Source organism: Galleria mellonella, unplaced genomic scaffold (assembly GCF_026898425.1).
Source record: "Galleria mellonella isolate WM207_F2 unplaced genomic scaffold, CSIRO_AGI_GalMel_v1 utg36, whole genome shotgun sequence".
Classification (NCBI taxonomy): Eukaryota; Metazoa; Arthropoda; class Insecta; order Lepidoptera; family Pyralidae; genus Galleria; species Galleria mellonella.
In genome coordinates, this window is record NW_026442086.1 from 2,167,702 (window position 1) to 2,179,220 (window position 11,519).

Consider the following 11,519-nt stretch of genomic DNA (forward strand, 5'->3'; position numbering starts at 1 on the left):
GTCGCTTCGTTCTAGCATCACATGCATGCAACCCACAACAATAACACACAATAATTATAGAAAGTCTATTTTAACCGCACTCATATCTTAAGAGACATACTAAATTGTATCTTAACATAGCATATGGCCTGAGAAGTAGGAAGATATTATTTTAATTGATCTAATATTTATTGGACAGTAATATATCTCTGATCAAATACAGTCTGTTTATATCAATTGTCAATTTTCCTGAAACAGTACCTAATGTAACTATGTGGTGGCATAATCCAACCATGTCGTTGTTGCCACTAGTACTTATTTCTAGAAATAACTTTAAAATAAATAAACAGAAAAAAATTAAATCACGCATTTACATAATATATGATCGTTTTAAACTTAAGGATCCATCATCTGAAATGCCACTATTAGCTACCTATTGCTAAGAAACAGAAACAGACTTATAGGTAATAATAGTGTCTCAAAACCGTATTTATAAAATATTTGCCATAATAATTGCAACCAAGTTATCAACGGTAGAAAACAATTATATAAAAGTCGTCTGCTCCTATACCACTAAGCTGCATCTCATTTCCACCGAGAAGCATCTGTCCTCGCATGACTGTGTTTGGTTTGATGAGTGTGTCATTAACTTTTTTTTTTATTTTTTTTATACAACTTATAATGGCAAACAAGCTGACGGCCCACCTGATGGAAAGTGGTAACCGTCGCCTATAGACATGAGCAGTACCATGCACATAACAGAGTATTCTGTTTCGCCCATGATACCCCCCATGCGTTGCCATTCCTGAGGACTCGTATTCGTACTCTTATTCCTCTGTCCATTGTTGACGGTATTCCCCTTATGGGGAAGACTTATGGTCTAAGTTTTGTCAGTAATTGCCACGCCTGGTAGGCGGGTTGGCAGCCGCTGTTAGGTTTTTACTGAATATTTTAAGGACGCTGCTGCCCATCTCTACTATTAAGATCTCTTAGTTGCTTCTTACGGCACCCACGGGAATGGAAGAGGTGGCCTATTCTATGCCGGGACCACATGGCGGGTGGATATGATGATTAATGGATAAGGCAATATAATTATTGGATCTGAAGGCATAAGACATGTTATTCAGGAATGGTAACGCATGAGCATCACAGTGCATTCTGATATATCCTCGATGATGTTTATGTCTATAAGCGACAACTACCACTTTCTATCAGGTGTATCGTGAGCTAGTTTGTTGATTTAAGTATAATAAGAAAAAACAATACAATAACGTACTATTGGATACAAGTCGTGCACGATACAATCGTAAATATACCGATAGCATAGCAGTTACAATTTCACTTTCGCCTATTAAAAAAAAAACACGATTGCTAGCAATATACCATATCAGGTCGACCTACCCGTGATTTCTGACGATTAATTCTTGTTGATTCGTCACAATGGGTCATCTGACTGACTGCTTTCATACTCATACTGATCATTTCACTGATGCTCTGTCAGCGTATACCAATAGCGCAGGCGTAGTACCATTCTATTTTTACCTATAAAAAAGTACAGGTCGACCTCCACGCGGTTTCCCTTGAAAACTATCACGGTTCATTCTAATTGAATTCGTCAGAAAGAGCTAACTAACCTGCTGCCACCCCACCTTTTCCGTTCGATAGCGCAGGCAGGATTATCATTCCATTATTAGCTACATAGTATGAATAAATAAATCTTAATTCTTGAATTATTGAATGAATTAAATAATCTTATTTCAAATAGTAATATTACAGGTAATAATTTGTGTTAGTATTATTATTGACGTGGTAACTAATATTAGATTTTAGATACAGCTCATTTCTTGCTTTAGTTTTTAGGAAACTGTGGACTGAGCTGAAGTTTAAGCACACATAACAGTTGCGACATGTTCATATACCTACCTATGTTTTTCAGTTTCTATGAACTAGGCATAGGAACCATTCGCATCTCTATAATTCAGCCTGATAAGCTGCATATACGATACAATTAAGTTAGCTAGAGTTACTCAGATCATCGGTGAGAATAATTCAGTTGCTGGTAATTTAAGTTTGATATAAATTGAAGTTGACAATTTAGCTATAGAAATATACCAGTTGATAGTTTCAGTTAAGAGCTTTATAAGTTAGCAACTACCTAAGTAACAGAATCCAGCCGTAGATGCGAAAATAAACAACATTGTTGGTCACTATTTGAATCTGATAAATGGTAGAGGAAGGAAGCACACGTTTAAATAAAAAATAATAATGATTTAGGTACTGATGCTGAAGATTGTTATCACTAAAAATTTCATAAGCAATGAAAAATATATTATTCCAGGGATTTCTATTTTTTTTTTTTAATGTTGACTGAAACATTGAAAGAAAAAGTTAAAAGAAAGAGACTTCTTTCATGAATACCCATACACATATTGTTCCCTAATATTCTGTGAATAATTCACATACTTCAACACAATAAAGCGTTGTAAACAATTTTTTTAAATAAAACTGGTTACTTTCGAAAACTTTGATGATTGGATCAGTATATAAAGTATGTGTTAAAATAGGATATAACTTACCCAAGTGCCAAATTTTATACAAATCCGTTCAGACGTTTAAATGTAAGTGAGTAAAAAACATATAAACATCTTTTATAATATTAGTAGGGTATTGGTACCAGGGAAAGTAGAAGAGGGAACAGCATATAACAAAAATGTATGTAAAACTTCATGACTGTTGTTTCTGTTGTAAATCGCCGCTCCCGTCTATTAAACACCTGTTTACACATATTTTTATTTCGTGACGATTTTATACAATACTATAATTTACCACGTGCAAAATAAAACTATTAATTCAGTGACAGTTAGCAACTGATAATTATCGTGTTAAAATGTCAAGCAAATTATTTACGATCTTCACTGCATTATATTATTACATACTTGTAGTGAAATGTGGAAGAGTAAAAAGAGTGGTTAATGGATATGAAGTGGCGTGTGGTAGATACATTTTAACATTGGTGATATATATTGTTTCATTTTTATTAATTTCGAAATATATTATTAAAATTTGTAATAGCGTAAAATAAATTGTCTTTTACTATCTTCTTTACGTTTTATTATGACCGGAAACATCAATTTAAAATTCGACATATTCGATAATATTCCATTCAATACGAGCATACAATATATATATTTATTCTTCGTATATATTAATTACTCGGATACACAATATAAATTATCAATTACAAAAATATAATTTTCAACATCTTAATAACGATTTACTAATTCTGTTCTAATGGAAATTTTTCTGTGCCATATATAAAAAGACATGGATTAAACAGTTCTTTCAACCAACTTTTTCATAAATCAAATTTAGAGTCCTTTTTAACTGGCTTCAAAAAAGAGATAATATTCATCAATCATTAATTAATAGACGGATTATTTATTTCTACGGGTTTGGTTTTATTGAACTCATTTTATCAATATTTTCATTTGCAAGAACATCATTATTATATTTTTATCGTAACTATTCATTTAAATTAAATTTTAAATTAATTTATTTAGTATCTTGTCTTAATAATTTGTTACTTCATCAAATTCAGATTTTAGATTTATGTTTCCTGGAATATGAAGCGTTAATTTTAATTAACCAATATTTATGAAGGAATGCTATAAATGTCTATAATGTTTGCCAATAGGCGCTCAGCCGAGAGTGGCATCATTACGGAACATAACGAATGATCAGCACATCTGCGGCGTCACTTTACTGTCCCCGTTGTTTGCGCTGACAGCCGCCCACTGTGTCCAACGCGAACCCCATCAGTACACAATCCAAATTAACAACTATTGTCAACAACCGCCACCGAAAGCTCAGGTGCTGGAGATCATTACTCACAAATTATATGACAGGTGAGCAATTACTATGATTTATGTATATATGATTGGCAAGGTTTCAATTTATGTATTTTTCCCTTTATTCGGAAATTATAAATACATATTAGAATTAAAAATATTGTAGGTATTTCTCTAACAGTTCGATCCAATTGAATTTATATCCACTATCAGTAATATGTATAATGTTTGGCACACAAAGGTAATGTAAGGTCGGATTCAAATTCTGTTTAATTGAATCGAGGTAGAGATAAACCAAAAAGCCAGTGTGAAGATGGTCTAATGATTCATATATTAGCAAACAAATGTTTGCATTACAAAATAATACAGATATATCTATATTATAAAATCACATATAGGGTATACTCGAAACTCGATACCATTAGCACCTTACGGATTTTTTTATACCACTGAGGTAGTAAACAAGCATACGACCCACCTGATGGTAAGTAGTTATTGTAGCCTATGAACACATGCAATACCAGAGATATTACGCGTGCGTTACCGACCCTGAAGAAACCTCTTTACCCCCCTTTTGAAGAACCCCATGCTGTAGTCTCCTGGGAAAACCTCGGCAGGGAGCTCATTTAGGAAGTGCTCTCGTATAAGCAAAATTCACATCCTAAATTTTCCCGTGAGAACCGTAAGAGGCGACTAAGAAAATTTAATAGACGAGGAATGCTCAGCAGCGTCCCTCTAAAACATCAACAAACGTAACTGCGGTTGCTATCCCGCTTGCCAAGAATGGCAACTACGGGCAAAACCCCCTTTATAGAGGAGGCCTATGTTTAGTGGTAAACAATTAACGGCTGATATGACTGACAAGGTACTTCTGACAGACAAATTAGCATACCAAAATTTATTGTCTTTTTCGACCCGTTTCTTTGATAAAATTGTTCAGTAGAACAGCTTTAAATAACGCGAATGGTATCAATTTCACCCTGTATAGATGTAATGACATTTATATTGTTTCTCCTTTTTCCTCTGAACATTTTTTATCGTTTCAGATTGTCGTTAGCTCACGACATTTCTTTGCTACGGATAAACGTCGATTTAGATGACGTGACATGGCTTAATGACACAGTATTACCTAAATCGTCGTTCGGCTTAGCAGGTAACAAGCTGATAAAGAATATTTCATAAACGACTCATAAAAACTATCTCTCCATACAAGTAGATAATATATCTACCTACTTAGTATATGAGGACCATGATGATGCTACGTTAATTGTTGCAGCATTATTATTTTTTTATTGTTGCAAGTTTCATGGTTCTGGTTAAAATAATAGAACAATGTCATTGAGAATTCTTATATGCTTAAAATTGTCATAATTTTCAATTAATGAGTTTTGATTTGTGTTACTAATAATGGTATAAATGGAAATTTTGAAAGATCAGAGGAATGATAGAAATCATGTAGCTGAACGTTATTGGGGCTGAGATATTTAAAATAAAAATGCTGCAAAATTGTGTACAAGTTTGTAGAATTTTATAAATATACCTGTATTAACTTAAAGTACTACAAAATAATAATAAAATAAACCAATGCTTGCTACAAAATAATAGATTAGGTTCTACAAAAAAGAAACACCGACTTCAATCAAACATGGCAAAATCAGTAATTTTGATTTGATACTAGACTACTAATTGCTATGTATGACCCGGCATAGACCCTTGAGTGTCATAAGAAGCAACTAAGGGCAGCTTATGGTGGAAGGATAGGCAGCAGCGACCTTCTTAAAACATTATCAAAACCAATCTGCGATTGCCAACCCACTTGCCAAGTGTGGAAGCTACTGGCTACCCCCAATTATAGAGGAGGTTATCTTCAGTTGTGGACAGTTAACAACTGATACAACAACCAGACTACTAAACCGACTGATAAAATTTTAGTGAAACCAATCTGAAAATATATTCCTTCAAATAAAAAAAAACGCTTTATTTTTAAGTCGGTTGATAATAAACTATACAAACCGATACAAGGCTAAAACATTTTATCACTGACAAACATTAACAAACACTTAAAAATGTATTAAGTTAAAATATTTTTATCTAATAAAAAAAATGTCTGCAAGAATTATCAGACACACGAACGAATAAGCTTTGAAAGTACCTACATTAAGAAAAAAGTTATGAATATAACTTTGTAACTTATGAATGATTGATAGGGACACTTTCGTGTTATAACTTCATAGATTAGATACTGGTGATTGATTCTAAAATAATGTTCTCTGAAATATCATTTGGTATAGTGAAATATGGGATAATGTATTATCTATAATGACCGTGTTTCGTTGGTAAACTTTACCTTTTGACAAGTCTCAAATCCATCCGATATAAATCTTATATGTATGCTTATGTTTTTCACAAGATAAAATCAGCTTTTGGTACTAATTTAGTACTTCGATCAATAAAAATTTGCCATTTTCATTTTCAATATTAAACAAAATAATTCTAGTCAAATAACCAGTGATATGAATTTTCGCATGATAACACCTAGTTCAGTAAAATATTCATTTTCAGACTTCATTGATCCCGATTTCAGGTCAGTGCATGATTTATGGTTACGGTTACGCGGATCTAAAATCTAAACAAACATCTGAAATACTATCAGTCGCAAAAGTGCAATTAATATCGTTAGATGAGTGCAAGGAGATTCTGGGTCCTGTTGCTCCCGAATATGACAGTGGAATGTTATGTGCAGCTGGGATTGAAGCTGATTCATGTCAGGTAAGTAGATCAAAGATATATCGGTCATTTTAATTTTTTATATTCCTACTATTTTCATATTTATTGTCTCTATTTGTCGTACCGTTTTTAGTCTCTAATGTAGATGTCTACGTGTTGGATAATTTTGTATGTATACATGTCAACGACCACCACTGAAACTGGCACAAAATTAATGTGGGACTAAGAGTGAAGCCTAATTAATTAAACTATAATCATTAAAATCGGTTCAAAACTACAGAAAATGTACTTACCAAATATAAGTTTGAGAGCCATCTACTTTTTAATGTTGTTTGAAAATACTAATATTTGCTACTATATACGTACCTACTTATCTACCTAAAAACATGAAATTGACTTTCACTGCATCTTAGAACATAAATGGCTGCATACCTACCGGTAGTGCGGTTTCAGAAGAGCTTACTAACACTCATAAAATTGTGGAAAAAGCTTTCTGTGAAGATTTTATCTAAAGACTATGATAGTGATTATTCATAAGGTACATATTAGTATTCCTAAGGCTTAGCAAACGAGCAACAGACGTTATAGGCGTCTATAACCTGCGATAACTATTTACTAGAAGACGGACTATACCTAATTCTTATTAACCAACTTTGTGGTACCTATAAAATATATAGACCAGTATATGTGGCAATATCGAGAATGACGGCGTATAATTTTGCATATGCGGTAGGATAAAAATAAATTGTATGTTTTATATTATATATTTCTTTTTAGGGCGATTCCGGTGGTCCTGTGCTATGCAATGAATTTGAAATCCAAGGAATAAGCAGTTACGGATTAAGCTGTGGAGTACCAGGCATACCTGCCGTATATACCAGCATTGGCCCTCATTTGCAGTGGATACGTAAAGTCACTAACATCAGATAAATTCAACATCGATTTTAAATTTCCTAACTATTGGCATATTTAAGATTATTTAGGGGGTAGAGGTGAGCTAACCCTTAAAAAAGATGTACAAGTACCTTTTCTCAGATAAAGCTCCGCTCTGCTCCCATAAATATGCTTATATACTTAACAATCATTCCAATACATTATAAAACAATCATAACATGCATATAAATAGATATGTGTACTTAATAGATTCGAAACTAATTGATTTGCCACGACTTCGTTTACGTAAATATTACGTTTAGATTAGACCTCACCTATATAATTTCCCGATTTAAAATGCCCTTATCTCATATATTGATCTATACTTATTACTAGTTTTACACGCAATTTCGTCCGCATGGCCGTAGTAATATATATAATACATAATATATATAATATATAATACTTGAACATGATGAAAAATAGCTTTTGTCCTTCCCAATCCTATACAGTACCTATGTATATAAGTATCAAATTTCATAACAATTAGTTACACCATAAAGACACCAAAAGATAAACTCACTTTCACATTTAGTAACTTTCTAAGTGATTTAAGGATTGCTACTCAGATTAAAATCTGTCCAGAATTTTAAATATACTTAGGTACGTATCGTATACTTACCTTCCAGTCGATACGTTTCGGAAATAGTATATAACACCAATAGAACCATTACCTAAGTAATAACAATTTTATGATGTACTAAGGTATTAGAAATACGACCACTTAAGATCGCAGGCGAAATGAAGAGGCCATATTTGTACCTATAGGAGAGTAGATAGATACTTAATAAAACTGACATCGACCATAAAATATAATTTAATCAACAACAATTTTATTACCTATACACATTTATATTTTCCAAGCGTTTCTTGAAAAAACGGAAGAAATAACCAAGGAGCAAGAATAACCTTAAAGATACATTAACAGTTTTATAGCTAATACATTTTTAATGAGTTAGTGATTGGAAACAAACCGCATTGGTTAGATTTGAGTGTTAAACCCATTTTAGTGTTTAGTTAAATGGAGCACGTTCCATTTTTCTGTGAATAACTACTAAATACATAAGTGCATAACAGCCAATAAACACTAGCAAGGAAGACCAATGCAATATCAGTCCCCCATATGTTTATAATGAACAGTATCTCGCCTATAATAATACTTACATTAAATTGTAAGGAGTATATTACACTATCAAATATAGATATTAATTGTTAATATCTATAGCAATTTATCCACCAGGCAGTGCTGTATTTTCAACAAGTAACATATACATATATATATGAGAGTGAAACAAACGAATACCCATCGGGTAACGAGTGAAAGCACTTTCAATTTCCAGTCTGTATATCGACTTAAATATACGAATGTAGGTATATATATTTAATAGTGTAATATAACCCTTAAGAATAATATATAATAATGCTATATAGCTACTTTAACCCATTTCAAAATTAACACATATTGTCGTTCAAAATAAATGCCGGTACTTGCATAACTACAAAGACCTTACGCGACATTTCTCGCGATACACCAAACGATTTACCCGAATACTTAGATACAAAATATCTCCTAGTATCACTAATAAAAATAAATAATTTAAGTAAGTATATTTATTAAAAATCATCTAGTGAGATCACTTTTATGCGGGGGCCTAATACGAAATTATAAATCTGATTATTCATAGGAATAATCAGATTTCGTGGACATGGATTTCGGCTATCCGAAATCCATTGACTTGATCGAACTCATTGTTTAGTGTAACTCCAATAATCGATCTAATCAAATGTGTTCGTAATAGAACTCACAAGATACCTCTAATACTATTATGAAAATTTGTACCGACCGAAAATTTTTATCCAATAAAGATCGTAACAGAACTTTCGGCCAAAACTTCAGATTTGTCACGTAAACGTACACCCCTGTATTTATTATTAAGATTATGTATACATCATGATATTATATATATGATAATGTAATATATTCCTTAGTGGATGCTTAATATATAATACAAAATTTAATATTACTAACTCGAATAGATTTTTCCATGCGTTGGTAGAAAATTTTGGACATTCCTATTTGCATTAAATAGACGGATAATATATTCGATAGTCGAACACTGACACATATTAATTCGTAATATTGTACCTAAATATACCTAATACTCCTTATATTATTTTTCCATTTCGTCACCAAGTGAAATAATTACTCATTTATTTTATTCCATAATCTATGTAATAAAATACTGATTTTTTTATATTTGTAACGTAAATAAAATCAATGAAATCAGAGTATTTTGTGAAAATATCATTAAATTATTAAATATATACTAAATATATTTTACTACATATTTATAAACTAAATATATTTAACTATATATTTATAAACTAAATATATTTTACTATATATTTATAGATTAAAGCACAGAGGTAGATAAACATGTCTAAACCTTCAACTGATTTTAGCAAAAAGTAATATTGTATTGATTCGGAGTTTTTAAGTATATAAATTATTACAAAATTGCAACAGCGGGTAATACATCCTTAGTCAGATAAAATTAATTTTTTTCTAACATCGTCAAATATTTGTATATGTATTGTGTAAAATAGCATTCAAATATTTCAATTATTACGTATCCATTTATACAAAATAATAAGAAAGATTATAAAGATATTGAATAATAATCGTGTGACTGGAAAGCGTAGATAAAAAAATATAAATATGGGTAATATAAAAAGGAAAAATTAGATTAACATGTACGTTAAAGCGAGATAAACAGGTAGATCATATACATGCTATTAGTCTGTCTATAGCCTGATTACTTTTGCGTTTCAGTGTTATTCGTTGTACGTGTACGTAACTAGTCCGTGTAAAATGCATACCTTTAAAAATAATGACAAGTCTTAAGTCGTACTGACAAAATTACCACATTTAATCCAAATACAGCTTTGCTTTCTTTTTAATGCACATATATATATATATATATATATTAAAACAGGTAAAAAGCGTACATAAAAAATCGTCCCTTGCACAAGCTAATTTCATTCTTAATAGAATTCTATGGGAATTATATTTTATCAAGTGACAACATACGTGCAAAATCTTCATTTTCTTACCGGGAAAATATTATCTGAATTGTTTATATTTAGCATAAAATTTTGGCATGTGTTCTTATCCAAATAACAGGTGATAAATATACTATACTATGATTTTCTTCGTTTTCCCGTTTCGCACTTTAGTTATTTTATATTCTACTAGCGACCCGCCCCGACTTCGCACGGGTGCACATTACATCACATCACATTAGAAACCTCTAAAATTATGAGTGTTTCTTTGCTATATTATGCATGTATTATACATATAAACCTTCCTCTTGAATCACTATATCTATTTAAAACAACTGCTTCAAATTCCATTTTTTTGCACAGTTTTAAAGATTTAAGCATACATAGGGACGGACAGACAGCGAAAGCGACTTTGTTTTATACTATGTAGTGATCATTCTAGCGATATCAACTTTGTCTTATGGCGCTTATATAGTCAATAAAAGCTACATTTTTATTATTCATAATAAAGTAAACAAAAGTGAATTTACCAACAAGCAATAACAAATCCAGGTCTTAATAAATTTGTATAAACTAATATTAATATTCAATGTTATTGGTTTCTTTATCTCGTCGATTACATAGATACTGGATACTTGCTCAGAGTTTTAACCACATTAACTTTATGCTTACAACATTTAAGGTCTAAATTAGACTGACGACTAAAGTTATAATAGACGCGAAGTGATATCATATTACTTAAAAAAAAAAATCTCTATATACAATTGTATATGAGATTAGCATACAAAATTGCGACAACTATAAGCTCCACTGCTTATATATATATATATATATATATATATATATATATATATATATATATATATATATATATATATATATATATATATATATATATATATATATATATAACAGTATATAAACATATACTTAAAAAGGTTTTTGTTTTAATTGATTATATATGTTTTT

General features: G+C 31.2%; 1 protein-coding gene across 1 annotated transcript; it reads left to right on the forward strand.

The window, feature by feature from the left end:
* Positions 1-2,845: 2,845 nt before the first annotated feature.
* LOC113520773 (acrosin-like) lies at positions 2,846-11,360 on the forward strand. Its single transcript, XM_026906180.3, has 5 exons — positions 2,846-2,972; positions 3,674-3,884; positions 4,874-4,980; positions 6,412-6,596; positions 7,332-11,360. The coding sequence occupies exons 1-5, from the start codon at positions 2,867-2,869 to the stop codon at positions 7,482-7,484; spliced, it is 762 nt and encodes a 253-aa protein (XP_026761981.1). The 5' UTR covers positions 2,846-2,866; the 3' UTR covers positions 7,485-11,360.
* The last annotated feature ends 159 nt before the right edge of the window (positions 11,361-11,519 follow it).